The sequence below is a fragment of the Protopterus annectens genome, chromosome 2.part2, assembly GCF_019279795.1.
Source record: "Protopterus annectens isolate FY-2018-M chromosome 2.part2, PAN1.0, whole genome shotgun sequence".
NCBI classification, from domain to species: Eukaryota; Metazoa; Chordata; order Ceratodontiformes; family Protopteridae; genus Protopterus; species Protopterus annectens.
Window position 1 is genome coordinate 411694069 of NC_056730.1, and position 16292 is coordinate 411710360.

Genomic DNA, 16292 nt, shown 5'->3' on the forward strand with positions numbered 1-16292 from the left:
ATTAAAGGATAAAGGAGTTAGAATAAGGAAATCAACAAAGCTTAGAGAACAGAAACAGAAAATGTAGAAGGGAATACTGTTAAATAAAACTCAAAAATTCTCTGTTAACAGGTATTGTTTCTTCAGGTATTATAAAGCTATAATAGAAAAATGGGAATGATTGAAAGGTATGAGCTTTCACATAAGATTCAGTACATTGCATGCTATCCATTATTGATCCCTCCTACCAGATGTGTACTCAGTTAAAAGCTAATAAAATAAGATGGAACATGTAGAGTAAATAAACTTTCTTTTTAGCTTAATGCAAGACAAAACCATTAAACTGTTAAACTTCATTACTGCCAGCAAAAATTACTTGTTTTCTTATTCATACAGATGACATAAAACAATAGCATGTTATAGCTACAAGTTATAAGCTGACAGAATACTCTTGGGAGCAGGAGAGCTATTCAGATATTGTTTCACGTTAATGAGCTCTGATATATGAATAGATATCAGGGTCAACTTGACGGATATTGGAACCCCTGCAAAAATAAGAGACAACAGGGCAAAAGAATTTGACAAATGCACCTTAGGTATAACAGACCACATGCTGAGAAATTACAAGTTTGAGGGCAGGAATTAAAATTGGTGTGCCCCCAGCAGAATTAATGGGGGTGGGAGTTAATCATGATTAAGAGAATTGGGGAGTCTGGCAGGGTTAGCAGTCATACCCTAACAGAATGAACTGAATTTGGGTCCCCAGTAGAATTAACAATCAGAGGCAAAATTTGATTCAGAGGAACTATTGAAGCAAAAAAGAAGTCATATGGTCTCTCACTTAGTTGTGGCTTTTTTGTATTTTTCACTTGCCTTAGCCTAGACTGTATTTTTTTAACCCCTGTGCATGTAGTGTCACTCTCATTTCTTTGATTGTTATCACCAAGATCTTTCCTTTTATAGTGTGTTTTGTCTCCTATCTTGAGTTGTCTGGGACCACCAGCTAACACTTGTAATTATTTCCCATTTCTATTGCCTCTTTATTTCATTCTTTGACATATTTTACCATTAACATCTGACATTGTTGCGTAGTACTCCTTTCAGTGACTTCCCCTCTGTTGCTGTGCACAGTTCTTTCTCCTGCATAACGCTTGTTCGTGCCCTTTCTTACTTTCTTTTGTCACGCAATATTGTGTGTGGAATTTTCATTCCGTATAGTTTCTTTGGTAGTTTTTTTTCCCTTCTTCCATTCTTTCAGATGTCCTTCTATTCACATATTGCAGTATTCATCACATATGGGTTTACTCCTCTTGCTACCCGAACGTCCAGCCAGTATACAAGAGTTTTCAGTCACTGTATGTTGTGTGGCATGTCTGATGTGGCTAGTGGAATGTGGGCATAAAAGTGACATCTTGCACGCACCAGCCCTCAGAACTTCTCAGCCGTCAGTCGAACGTCAGGTGTTCCTGCCTTCCCTGCCGTCAGATCTCAAAAGTCAGATAAGTGCCCCATTGGGGAAGGTTTTCAGTCATTTTCTTTATCTTAATGCTTGTTCATGTCATCCAGAAAGGGCAAGTGTAAGTGCAGCCGTCAGATATCCCACAAGGATGCCCACAATCAGTGTCTCTTTTGTTTAGGTCAGTCAGACGATAAGGCCTGCTCCATTTACCAGATATTTGTGCCCAAAACTTTGCACAGCCATCTGCATGCACTCAACCTTTATCTGGAAAATCAACATTTAAAACAGCCTTAGGTATGGAGGGTTCTGCCGATGTACCTGCTAAACAGCTGAAAAAGAAAGCAAGACTTTAAGGCCTACCACTAATGCTGCTCCTCTTGCGTCCAACTCTCAGCCTGTGGCCGACATTGGCCTGGTTGAGGATTTGGGCTGGGCCACCTCAGATACAGCAGGTACCTACACGGAAGCCGCACAGTCCTGAGCGGAGGGCACATCCGTAGAGGTTTTTCTGCCATCAATTTCTGATGCCGGGGGAAGGAGTGATTTTGCTAGGTCTTTTGGATCCCTCCGGTTCCTTACAGTCGCCCAGTTCCAGACCTTCCTCCCTTCAGCCACCCGCCAGGCCTCTCAAAAGGAAGGAAAAAAGAAAACACATTTCACCTACTACTGAAAGCATGCCTGACTGGCAGGCTTTCATCCAAAGTTTGTATAATGCTTTCATGGCCTTACGGCCTACTACTACAGGGACTTTGACCATCCCTCCTCCTATACTGAGCCCAAGGTCTCAAACATTAAACCCCTCTATGAGGGACAAGGAGGAATTTTTTTATTCTTCATCTGAAGAATCACTCTCTCATACTTAGCTTTCTTCTCCCTTGTGATATGGCTCCCCAGAGGAAGAATATGTTGATCCTGACTCCCCAGCTGAGGACTTGACCTTTGGGGAGACTGTGTCACCAAGATGAAGGCACATTTTAAGTAGGAATCATCTGAAATGACTGAGGTTCCAAAAAAGGTATTATGATCTCATTCAGATGAATTCTCCAACTCCTACTGCTGTTCCTCCAGTTCTGCCTGCCTTCCTGGATGGCTTCTCTTCAGCATCCTTGAACCCTAAGTCTCAACCCCCTGTTCCACGCAGACTTGATAGATTTTATAAAGTCCCTAAAACTGCTAAGTTTCTTAAGTGTCCTCCAGCAGACTCTGCCACTATTTTCATCTCCACGGATAAGGCCTCTAAACTATTACCTATGACTACCATTCTTCCTGCTGACAGAGACAGCAAAACCATGGAATGTCTTTGTAAGACAATTTACACCTCTGTCACTCTGGCCTTCAGGGCTACTGACTGCCAGACACATGTGGCTAAATATGCCTCATCTCTTCTAGAGAAAGTGTCTAAGGAATTGTCTGATTCCCCAGATTTTGCTGCCAAAGCTTCACTGTCTTCCCTTCTTGCTCTCACCTCCCAGGTTACCAGGCACTCCTTAAAGTGAACTTATGATGCTGCTGAGGCCTCAGCAACGTCAGCAGCAACAGCATCTGCTTTGAGAAGGTTTTCTTTCCTATGCCTCCAGCCCCTGCCAGACTACTTTAGAGCAAAGCTGGTTGATGCCCCTCTGGACAATACAGCACTGTTTGGTACAAACGTAGCTGATTTATTTAAGTCACTACAGCAGAAGGGAAAAGAGATGCAGGATTTAAAACACCTGTGGGTCTCTCCTATTCCAAAATTCCATATGAATTATCCAGAAAAAACACAATTTATTAGAAAGCACACTTGTCCTGGGGCTCCCACAAGGCCAAGAAAAACAACTAGGAAACAACCCACTCCTGCCAGAGTTTCCTCTTCCTCTAGTTAGAGGCAGCCCTTTCAATTCAGGGCAGGTAGTGTCTGACTATTAAAACCCCCACCCCCTCCCTCTCTCTCGGTGCATCTCTCTCTCTTACTGTCTACCTTTGTGGACATCCATCACCTCAGACAAATGGGTCCTTTTAATAATACAAAAATGGATATTTTATGACCTGGCTTATGCCCCCAAAGCGAAGGGTTATCCCACAACCTCCAGAAAAACAGCTACACCTATTGCAGCCGGTACTAGAAACTCTGATGGCACAAGGCACCATCGAAACAGTACCACTGGCTGCAAACGGAAGAGGTTTCTACTCCAGGATTTTCCTAGTGCTAAGAAAAGACGGGCATTGGAGACCAGTTCTGGACCTCTCTCTGTGCAACCTCTTCCTTCAGGTTCCTACTTTCAGGATGTTGACCTTACCAACACTTTTTCCACTCCTTCCCCAACAGTTCATGGCCACCCTAGATATAAACGATGGTTACCTTCACATCCCCATAAGGCCCAATTTCAGGAAATACCTGAGGTTCTCTGTGGGCCCTTCTCGCTTTCAATTCTCTGCTTTGCCCTTTGGGCTTTCCATGGCACCCAGCGTATTCACCATATGTCTGGCCCTGGTTATTGCCTTTTGCAGGACAAAAGGAATTCTGATATTCCCTTATCTGGATGACCTGCTTGTACAGGCAGATTGCAAGGAGACCTTCCTACAAACAACTTGCCATTACCCTCCTACAATCCTTGGCATTTCAGATAAACTTCCCAAAATCCTACCTGGAACCTTCCCAAGACATTGTCTTCCTGGAATGCAGGATTTGCACAGACATCATGAAAGCCTACCCCCCCCCCCCAAAAAAAAAAGGTGGAAAGCTTAACCGAAGACCTACTTCTTGTCCTCCAGACAACGTAATTGACAGCAAGGCAGTACCTCAGGCTCCTGGGCTACATGGCAGCCACTATCCCCATGTTACCATTAGCAAGATTCCCTATGAGGAAGTTGCAGTGGTGCCTAAGGTCAGTCTAGACCCACCACTCTCACCCCTTGGAGTACAGGGTTTTACATCCTTCCCTGCCTCAAACTAGAAATTCAGCGATGGCCAAAGCAAGTGAACTTCAATTCAGGTCTTCCCCTCCAACCACTTCAACCCAAACCAGGTCATGTACACAGATGCCTTAGCCTTGGTCTGGGGAGTAACTCTGGGCCATCTGAAAGTGCAAGGGCTGTAGCCAGGGCCACACACAAAAGAACACATCAATATCCAAGAGATGAGGGCAATAGTCCTGGCCCTGCCAGCCTTCCAGTCCAATCTACAACAAGGGCCACTAAAGATGTTTACAGTCAATGCCACAGTGCTGTGGTATCTCAACAAACAGGTGGGTCCAAATCTTACTTGCATTGCAGACTAGCTCTCCTGATGTGGAAACTGGCCACCTCCCAGGGAGTTACCCTGCAGCCAGTTTACATTCCTTCACAACAGAACTCCCAGGCAGACTCCCTCAGCAGTTCCATAACAAACAACCACAAATGGATGCTTCACAGAGATGTCTTCCTGGACCTGGTCCATTGGTGGGGTACACCCCAAATAGACCTATTTGCCTCCTCCATCAACGGCAACTTCCTTTCTTCTGCACCAGACTACCACACCCTCAGGCGATGGCAACAGATACCTTCTCAATCTCTTGGAAGGGGAAGTTTCTCTATGCATTTCCCCCCTTCCCACTTGTACATAAAGTCCTACTGAAGATCCTGAAGGACAGACCAAATATTTTGTTGGTGACTCCCTGTTGTTCAAGACAGCATTGTGTCCCCCTACTGCTACAACTAACCAAGGGAAATCACCACAAGTGACTCTTCAGAGTAGATAACCTCACACAGCACAAGGGATCCCAAATACACCCACAGTGGCAGTTGCTGCACCTCACTCTGTGGCTGATAGGATTCTGATACCTTTCTGACACCTTTACAGTGAAGGCATATTCACTTCCCTGCAGGAGGTCAGGAAACAGAATATGAAAAAGTCTTACTTTTCAAAGTGGAAGAGATTTTCTATATGGTATCTCAAAAGACAGTTGGACCCACTTGCAAGTGACACCCCTATAGTACTGCCTTACCTGTGTGAACTACTGCAGACAGGATTGGCCTACTCATTCATTAAAGCCCACTTTTCTGCCATTTCAGCATGTCTTCCGCTGGATCCCCTCCTAGCTTCCAGACTACCAGCAACTAAGTTATTTCTTAAAGGAGTCCTTTAAATGAGACCCTCCCCCCCAGGAAGCCATTTCCACCCCCATGGGACCTCCGCTAGGTTTTGGAAGAGCTTACACTTCCTCCATTCGAGCCAGCGGACAACTCTTCCCTAAAACACTGTACATGGAAAACTGTACTACTCGTGGCCTTGACATCAGCTAGAAGAGTGTCAGAGCTACACGCCCTCATGGCTATCCCACCTTTTCTGGTATTCCACATGGACAGTGTTACTCTTAGAACTTATCCTTCCTTCATGCCTAAGGCGGTGAATGATCTTTCCCTAAATCAGGCCATCCACCTACCAACCTTCTTCCCTAACCCACAGGGAGAGAGAGAGAGTACTCCATTCCCTGGATGTGCACAGACAACTCAGACTTTATCTGCACCAAACCAAGTCCATCGGATAGGCTGATCAGCTTTTTGTCTCCTTCCACCCCAGGCCCTAGTGAAGGCAGAAACCAAACAAACTATTTCAATCTGGATTTCCAAAGCTATCACCTTCTGCTACACTTAACTTGGGAAATCCCTGCAAGGTACTGTTAAATCACACTCCACCAGGGCAGTGGGTTCCTCAAGAGCCTTCTTCAGGGATGTGGATGCCGCTACCATTCTTGAAGCAGACACTTGGTCATCAGTGCACTCCTTCACCAAACATTACAAGTTAGACCATATTTCCAGAGCCAGGGTGGGATTTGCCAGGGGTGTCCTTCATGGATTCCTGGAGACTGCCTCTAGGCCACCACCCCCTTCTTCACACTGAGCTTTGGCACTCACCCATATGTGATGAATACTGCAACATGTGAATAGAAAGACACAGAAAAGTTGTGTAAAATCTTACCATAACCATAGATGTCCTTCTCTTCCATGTTGCAGTATTCCTTCCCACCCTCCTTCCCCTCCTGTTATGCTGCATTTCCCTTTCTGGATAGCACAGGACTGGTATTTCCTTTGCTAGGTCTGGTTCCAAATGGGGCTTACAGTTCTGAGGGCTGGTGTGTGCAGACATCACTTTTATGGCCCACATTCCACTAGCCACGTCAGACGTCCCAATCACCGTATAGTGACTGAAAACTTTTGTATACTGGCCGGATGTTTGGGTTGCAAGAGGAGTAAACCCATATGTAATGAATATTGCAACATGGAAGAGAGGGACATCTGTGGTTATGGTAAGATTTTACACAACTTTTCTTTCTTGTGCCAGTCCTGTAGCCTTCCTCCATTTGAAATGTCTTATATATTCCATACCATGCAGTTAAAATGCTGTTATGATTTGTGAGTCATCCAGATATTGCTTTCTGTTGTTTCTCACTTATGTAATACATATCTTTTAATAACTATTTTCACTATGTTATGAAAAAGGAGTAATACAGATAGCATTTCAGATTACATATAAATGACATACCAATCATTTTATCGAGTGGTGGCTTGTGGTAGTGGTTTCTGTCTTTTGGAGAAGACTTCATCCTTTTCCGTCCTCACTTCAGTCTTTTTTTTCCCCTAGCTCCAAGACAGTGGTGCTAATCAAACTTGGTCCACCTTGAACATCTCGGTGTATTGTTTTGATATTCAGAAATTTCCCTTTTTTTGCCTTGCTTATTATTAGCCTGTAGTGAGTAAGATGTTTGTTGTAGAACATTTGTCTTAATATTTTGGCTGTAATGACAGTGATGTGCTTTGGATGGGGAGGTTGAGATTTATTAAGGTAATTTATCAATTTTCCAACACAAAGTTTTAGTCATGTTATTCTTCATGCTGCTGCTGTTTAATTTTGGGGAAAAAGCTGTATTACATACTACTTAACCAGATAGTCCATGACCTTCACCTTCTCCTTGCTTATTCTTGCTGTGAGGTAAAGCATATATGTAGCAGTTTAGCTCGTAGGGTTAAGGTTGTCTGCTGCTGACAGGCTTCATCCTCTAGTACTGAATTTAATTTTCTCAATTTCTGTTTCCACACTGTGAAAAGTTGGAGGACTTCCTTATCCTTTCTTTTATGGCCATAAATCCACCCCAAACAAAAGAGTTACTCTAGTACCAAGCTTGCCTTTAACAGTATATGTTAAGTTGTCTATCTCGCCTTCATTCTTGCTGGTTGGGTTCGGAGCCGATCCTCGGCTCCGACTCGGCCATCTTCAAAAGCTCGAGAGCTGCTTACTGGCTCGAGGCCCCCCTATATCCCATGATGCCTGGCGCTAGATACCCAGGTCTCGTTTGCCGCTTCTGCTACGAGGTTGTTCTACTGGCTCAGGTCGTATAAGCTTTACTATTACTGTGTTTTTTTCTTGTTAAAAATCTATATTGGTAGTGTAGAATTAGTCGTTAGGTAGACTTTAGTATTGTAGCTAGTTTTTCTACCTCCCTTTAAAAAAAAAAAAAAAATTATTTTCTTCTAATTAATCACTGTTAGTGTTTAGTGGTAGTTTTGGATATTTTTTTGGTTGTTTTGGTGTTTGTAGTGGTTTGTGGTAACTGTAGAGTGTTAACTTTTTACTGTTGGTTACCTTAACCATCTGTGTGGAAACTTGTCCTTGGTTTTCTCCCTAGGATGTCCAAGGATCCAAAACCGTCCGGATTCATTGTGTGACTCATGCTGTCAGAAGATGTCTCTGACAGATGGTCACACTTCTTGTGTTTATTGTCTGGGCGCTGTGCACCTGCAGGACTCTTGCTCGATCTGTCATGCCATCAGTCCAAGAGTCCTGCAGGAGCGCAAAAATAAATTGATTCTGAGGGGCATGCTTAAACCCCAAGATTCACCGGCGAAGGCTCAGCCAGCAAAATCTTCCAGGCCACCTAAACCGTCTGCTCCCAGTTCGGAACCGTCATTGGGTGAAGCCACACAAGCCATTTCGGCTCCGGCTGGAACCGATGTCCCTCCCTCCCAGTCGGCTCCGATACGGTCTTCGGAGCCGGCTGAGAGTTGAGAGAGATCCATGTCTCCTTCTTTGGAGTCGATATATTCGGCTCCGAAGTCGCCCCTGCTCCAATCGGAGCGTAGTCACCGATCATCCCACTCTTCTCGGTCCTCTAGACTTTCGGACCATGACTTGGAAAGAGTGGTCAGTAGGCTCTTAAAATCGCAGGCCCTAGCCAAAATGTTGTTCAGCCCTGCTCATCAAGAGTTGGCTCCGTCCACAGCTGTAGATATTCCTCCTCCGACTCTTCCTAGGAGCTGGGAGCCGGAGTTCGTTGGGGTTCGAGTTGTGGAACCATCGGCGCCGATACCCTCTCTTTCGGTTCTGTCATCTGCCCCGATCCCTTCCATGGTACCTTCCCTGGAGGGATCTGGGCGCCGAGACTCCCTCGACGGCTCTGAGGGGGGCGAGTGGTATCGGACCCTTGTCCGACCCCGCTCTCCCTCTCGGTGCTTCGGCGCAGGTGAGCTCGGCTCCCACATCTGCCTCGGAGCCGTCTCCCTCGGTGCGGGGAGGGCTTCTGGTTTCTTCGGAGCCTGAGCCTTCTCTGCATCCGGGCAGGGACACCTTTGAGGTGATGAGGAGTGTACTGGCCCCCGAGTCAGTCCCACGATCGACCCCATCGGCTCCTCCCCCTAGGGTGCCTGCGTCAGCCACTGCCCCTCTTCCAGACCCCAAGCGTGGGGATCCAGCGCTCCAGGACACCCCTTTGGGTGTATCCTCCTCTTCCGAGGCCTCCCCTGATCTTTCAGAGGAGCCACCTCGCAAGAGAAAATGCAAGAGGAAGCATGTTGACTCTCCCGAGTCTGTCAAATTGGATACCGACTTAGAGGAGTCGGAAGGGTCCCCAAGATCCCCCTCTGAAGATGTCTCCTTCTCAGACATCCTTGAGATGCTTAGGCAGAGGGGAAACTGGACTACCCTAAGCCCTTCCGAGGATGAGTCAGTATTCCTGGATGCATTTGGATCCCGACCTTCCACCTCCTGGGTGTCTCCGCCTTTTGACCCACTGATGTCTGTGGTGGCTTGAAACGCGTGGTCGCCTCCAGACACAGTGGAACCGACCCCTAGGAGACCTGCCAAGTTCATTACTGCACCGCAGGACAAACCGTTCTTGACCAAGGGTGTCACCATTGATGCCAAGGTGGTAGCAGTGGCCACAAAGAATGAGTTGGCTGAAACTTCTTCATCTGTCCGTCCCCCTAACAAGGAGTCCAGGACGATGGACAGATATGGGAAGCGGATGTTCTCTTCAGCGACCTTTTTCATGCTGTCCCTGAATTACCTGTGCGACTTTACCCGTCTTCAGAGGGATCTCCTGAAAGAGCTTGGAGATGCCCTCCAAGATCCATCAGCTGAGGGGGCCCAGGCTAAGGCAGCCTCCCAGTTAGCGACTCTTAATTCAGTGGTAAACTCCAACATGCGGCTCATTTCGTATGCAACCGATGGTGCAAGTAGAGCCACAGGCACAGGCGTGGCCCTACGGAGGCACACTTGGATGCGGCTATGTAACTTTGCGGAACCTTTCAGAGCGTCTTTCACCAACACCCCCGTTTGATGGTTCCTCTCCTCGGATCACAGGTGAAAGATACCCTTACCAGGTGTGAGCAGGAAGGCAAGACTCTCTCTGCCGTAGGAGTCCGTTTTTCCACTCCTTCCAGACCATATCCTAAGGGTCAGAAGAGTGGAAAGATGTGGTTCCGGAAATCCCAAGGAGCCTTGCTGGACATACGTGGTGAGTTTCCCTCCAAGGGCAGAGGTGGGAACAATAATAGACACCGCCCTCGTGGCAGAGGGGGTCTGCAAAACCAGGGTCACAGAGAATCTTTCTCTGACAAGCCTTTCCAGCATCCCTGAAGGGTTGCCTGGTTGCTCACCTCTGGAGGCAGTCGGGGGAAGATTATCGCTGTACCCAAGAGCCTGGCAAGACATAACTCAAGACAAATGGGTACAGTCCGTCATATCCGGAGGCTACAGAATTCCCTTCGTTCGCACTCCCTTAAGGTCAAACAAGTCCCTTCCAGATATTCCACCCAATCTAAGGGACCAAGCAGTGCAAGAGGTCTCAAAACTGCTAAGAAAAAGGGCCATCCAGCAAGTCCCAGCAGACCAACAAGGATCCGGAATTTACTCAAGGTTCTTTTTGGTACCAAAAAAGACAGGGGACTGAAGACCCATTTTGGATCTCAGCAGACTAAGCAAGTCTGTACAAAGAACGAAGTTCCGGATGGTCACGCTTCAGTCCATTTTACCCTTTCTGGGTCAGGACAATTGGATGTGCTCCATAGATCTTCAGGATGCGTACTACCACATCAAAATGGACAGACGCTCCCGAAGATTCCTTCGCTTCCGGCTGGGAGCCAGCCATTATCAGTTCAGAGCTCTGCCCTTTGGTCTCACCACAGCCCCCAGGGTATTTACCAAATGTATGGCAGTAGTTACCGCTCACCTGAGACGGCAAGGATTCCAGGTGTTTCCATATCTCGACGACTGGCTCCTCACTGCTACCACCAGACATCACCTTCTGCGAGCCAGAGATTGCACCATCCACACTTGCTCCAGGCTAGGTATCGCAATAAATTTCAAAAAGTCTGCTTTGTCGCATTGTCGCCCTGTCAATTTATCACCTTTATAGGCGCAAATTTAAATACCAAAGACATGTTAGCGAGCCTCCCACCAGACAGGGTGTTAGTGATTCGTCAGCATGTCAATGTTTTATTAGCATGCAAAAGGATTCAAGCTAGGTTTGTCCTTCAGACGCTAGGTCTCATGGCAGCAGCTATCGTACTTGTCCCTCTTGCTCGTTTTCACATGAGGATCCTCCAGTGGCTTCTTTTCACCCAGTGGTCCTTTCAGCAACTTCCCATGTCTTACATGATTATGATCACTCAGGCATGCAAGAAGCATCTTGCGTGGTGGATGGTCTCCACATCAGTGCTCCACGGCAGACCATTTGTTCTCCCCCCCTCCAGTGGCTACAGTGACCACGGATGCTTCCCTGATTGGGTGAGGGGGGGCATTATCAGGGCAGAACAGTCAAAGGCACCTGGCAACCTCACGAGTATCATCTGCACATAAATGTCTTGGAGATGAAGGCCGTGCTCTTAGCGTTGCAGCCTCTTCAGGACTCTCGTCCTACCGGGACCATTGCAGTTCAAACGGACAATATGTCCGTAGTGTGGTACATCAACAAGCAGGGCTGAACCAGGTCCTACCCCTTATATTGAGAAGCGCTCAGACTCTGGCAGTGGACGATCTCTTCCCAACGGTTTCTGATTGCAACGCACATTCCTGGGAGGTCCAACGTCATAGCAGACAGACTGAGCAGAGCAATTCTCATGCCTCACGAATGGTCTCTGAACCAGGTAATTGCGGACCAAATCTTCCGCAGATGAGGCCAACCTTGCTGCGATCTTTTTGCAACTCCCTTCAACAGCAAGTGCAGCAATTTCTTCTCTCTCCTCCTACTTCCCGGGCATTCCCCCAGAGACGCTCTAGTCCACGATTGGCCCCAGGGACTTGTTTATGCATTCCCTCTTTTCCCCCTCATACTGAAACTAATTCAGAAGGCTACTGCTTTGGGTTGCAAAATGATCCTCATTGCCCCTTACTGGCCTCGACAAACATGGTTTCCGTTCCTGCATCGCTATCTTCTCGAACAGCCTTGGACTCTGGACCTAGTTCCAGACCTCCTGATTCATCAGTCGGACGGGTTGCACCAATCCCTGCACTCTCTCCAGCTCACATCGTGGCTGCTTCACTTCCAACCTTAGCCAGGCTCCCAGATATCTCCCCCTCTGTCCGTGAAATCCTTTTGTCGTCACACAAGTCTATGACCAGAAAAACTTACACTAGTAAGTGGAAACGTTTTTTGTCCTGGGCAGAGGCAAAAAGTATTGACCCCTTTTCAGCCCCTGTACACTCTTGCGGAGCTCTTCCATGTGGGGTCCGCTTCCGCTACAATTAGAGTTCAGTTAGCGGCAGTTTCAAATTTTCACATTGGCCTATCAGAAAACAATATCATATCCCATAAGCTCTGTAAAGCTTTTCTCAAAGGAACCACTCTGCTCAGGCCCCCAGTCAGAGATCCTCCACCACTGTGGGATCTAAATTTGATTTTAGTTTCGCTTATTTTGCCCCCTTTTGAACCTGCAGCTTCTTGTTCACTGAAGTTCTTATCTTGGAAAACCCTTTTTCTGGTAGCTATTACTTCAGCCAGAAGAGTTTCGGAACTACAGGCTCTTTCTATCCGACCTCCATACCTCGTGTTCCACAATGACAGCGTTGCTCTGAGGACTAATCCTTCCTTCCTTCCTATGGTCTCTTCAGAGAGTAACTTGAATCAGTCCATAGACCTTCCTGTGTTTTTCCCTAACCACTCCAACAGGGCGGAGTATAAGTTGCATCAGTTAGCTGTTCACAGCAGGCAACTACGCTTTTATTTATATAGAACCAAAGACATTAGAAAATCAGATAAACTGTTTGTCTTATGCAGTAGGTAAACAGGGACTTCCGGTCTCCAAGGTGACCTTATCCAGGTGGTTGTCTTCTATCATCACGTTCATATACCAACTCAGGAATAAAAAAATTACCGGTCAAACCAAAGGGTCACTCCACCAGAGCTTTAGCCACTTCATTGGCTTTTCAGGCTAGGTTGCCCATGGAATCTATTTGTGCTGCGGCTACATGGGCCAACCCACATACTTTCATTTTGCATTACAAGTTGGATTTGGTTTCCAGGAGCAGAGCTGATTTTGGTTCCACTGTTCTGAAGTGTCTTTTCCGATGAGCCACCCAGGATTTTAGGTGCTAGGGACGCTGTCCCAACCAGCAAGAATGAAGGTGAGATAGACAACTTAACATAAAGAAGTTATGTACCTACCATAACGTTCCATGTTAGTTGTCTTCTTCTCACCTTCTTTCTTGCGTCCCACCCTCCATCCCCCTATCCTAGTGGACCGAGAAGAGTTCCTCTTGTTTTTGCACTGGCTGAGTCTTCTCTGGCTATTTCCTTCTGCTTAGTAGTCTCCCCAGTAGAAATTATGAATTCTAGGATAGCATTCATTTATTATTATGTCTGCAGTTACTTACCAAACGAGATCTGGGTATCTAGCACCAGGCATCATGGGATATAGGGTGACGTTGAGCCAGTAAGCAGCTCTCGAGCTTTTGAAGATGGCCGAGTCGGAGCCAAGGATGGTCTCCGAACCCAACCAGCAAGAAAGAAGGCGAGAAGAAGACAACTAACATGGAACGTTATGGTAGGTACATAACTTCTTTTTCTGTCAGCTGTCACATTAATTTCTGCTTTGAACATGCAAAGTCTGATATCTTGTGCATCTGAGCTTACACAGTGGGATGCTTTAGCAGTAGAAGGAGTAATTTGAAGTGCTTATGACATTTTCGTCTTTATGGAGCTATTGGACTACAAGATATTGGTGTATTTTATTTTGTTTGCAGGTGACTAACCATTTGAAAGTTCTAAACATCATTTCACTATTTGCAACAATAAACACATTTTTCTGTAGAACGTCATCAGAATTCCATAGCTTTATTTATGCTAATAATAATGTGTGCCTTGAATGTCTTATTTAACTAGTGCTGTTGAAGAAACTGGCTCACAAGAAGGTGAAAAGCCATCAACAATCAAACCATCACCTTTGAGAAGTCGCTTGAAAAGGCCAAAGCCCAACACAGTGAGAGCAGCTGGGAAGAGAGACGTTTCAGAGCAAGAAAGTACCACTGGCAATAAAACTGTTTCAGACACTGTGGAAAAGGAGAGTGAAGAACTACCAGACCATGAATCAAAGGTACAAATTAGAGTTGTGTTTTCAATCTGTTTTGTAAAATGCCCTTTATTGAACAACCTTTTAATAGTTTCATAGGTGTTTACTAGGCTAACGACCACAAGGGCCTTTTTAAGCTTAGCCATGCATCCCAAATCTCTGACCAGTTCTGGTACCCTTGATAAGTGTAAGCAGAGGCTTGGGAGATGAAACATTTACAAGCAGAGGCCTGGGAGATGAACTATGTACAGGCTGCCTCTGTCCGTTAGAGGGACAGGTGCCAATCCGGTGATGAATTTCCTGTTTCCCACCCAGTTGTCCAAGTTACACTTGAATTGGGTTAGTTAGGAACTCCGCTTCACATGGATGGGGAGCCTGTTCCAGAGACAGGGTAGTCTTTGGGATACATACCTGTCACTCCAGCATGTACTATTTGTATCACAGGCAAGGCTTAAGTCTTTAGAATGGGTAATTCTGGTGCTGTTTGTTTTGTGGATATGCAAGAGGCCTGTCATATTGGGGTCTGACAATGGCTTGGATGTCAGGCATAGCTCTCCCCTCTACAGCTTGTAGAAGACAGAATGTAGGGATAGGGCCTTGAGGCAGTCTGCATAGGACATGTTACTTACTCCCTGTGTTCTTTTAGTGTGGAACTGGTATGGACATTCCAATTGTATATGCTTGGTAAGGTACATATCAAATGGGTAATTGTACTCAATGATAGGTCTAATGAATGCCGAATACAGTGGAACAATGACTTTCTTGGACTTAGATGCCATACCTTTGTTTATAAGTTGCGCAACGTAGAATTATGTCCTCACTACTGTAGGCATGTGATAGTCGAAGGCTAGATTACTGTCTATGTGCGTCTCTAAGTCCCTGACTAATGGGTCAGCTCTTGGGGGTTTGTTGTCAATGTGATAGTTACCAGGGATGGATGACTTCCCAAAGGATACTATTATGCATTTCTTGGCGTTTAGTTTTAGTCCATGGTTTTGACACCAATTTTTTGTCTGTGTCATCCCTTTCTGGAGAACATTGGGATTTAATGACGGCTCCTAATTTGCAATCATCTGCAGATTTAGTCAGCCAGAGGCCATTGAAATCTCTCTTGACTTCAGAGAAGTAAATGCCAAAAAGAAGCGGTCCCAGGACCAATCCCTGAGGGACTCTGCTTGTGACTGGCCTGTTTGTAGAGGTGCCCTCCCCAATTCTAACTTCCTGGATCATGTCTGTGAGCCAGTTGGCTATTCACCTGGTGACATAAGGGTTTGTACCTAACCTCTTGAGTTTGTCAACAATGCCCAAGTTAGGTGTTGTGCCAAATGCCCTGGCTAGGTCAAAGTAGGCGGTCTCTACCATTTTGCCCTCATCCTTTGCACAAAGAAGTCCACCAGGTTATGTAGGCATGACCTGCTCTTGATAAAACCAAATTGGGTTGTGTCCAATGTCTGGAGGTTTACTATGTTGTTATTTATCATTTCCATGATTCTTTCCATGGCTTTGCATATGAGACTAGTGAGACTTAGGGGGTCTGTAGTTTCCAGAGTCTATAGATGGCCCACCTTTGTGCAGAGGGATGACTATTGCTGTTATGTATTAATGAGGCATGAAGCCTGTTTGAGACTACAGTTAAGTAGTGATTCCGGAGGGCCCGATAAGTCATGTTTCGTGCTGTTAAGAAGGCATCTTGGGATATTGTCTGGGCCCACTGATGCAGTGTTAGCTTTAGAGAGAACATTAAGGACTAGTTCCCTAGTGATAGCAAGGGGAAGTTATATTTGATGGTATTTCCTGAGGGAACGTTGAGGGGAAGAGAGGGGTAAAGTTGGAGCTGAATTTGTCTACCAGTAGGTTTGCTATATCTTCTTGTTCAGTATAGGTGGCTCCATTTACAGGGAACTTTGCACACAGGTGTGCATTACCTTTGAGGCTGCGGACATGGCTAATAAATTCCTTGTGGTTATCCTTGGCCTGGGAGGCCATATTTACATCATATTTGGCTTTGGTAGACTTTATTTGTCCTCTGAGATGTTTAGTTTGAAATTGTTTTCAT

General features: G+C 46.0%; 1 protein-coding gene across 1 annotated transcript in view; it reads left to right on the forward strand.

The window, feature by feature from the left end:
• The window catches only part of LOC122795948 (transcription factor TFIIIB component B'' homolog), a 390329-nt gene extending 375994 nt beyond the window's left edge, over window positions 1-14335 (forward strand). The window contains exon 17 of the mRNA XM_044064431.1: window positions 14050-14335. Coding sequence (XP_043920366.1) covers window positions 14050-14335 — 286 coding nt within the window. The remainder of the gene's footprint in view (window positions 1-14049) is intronic.
• Window positions 14336-16292: the final 1957 nt, after the last annotated feature.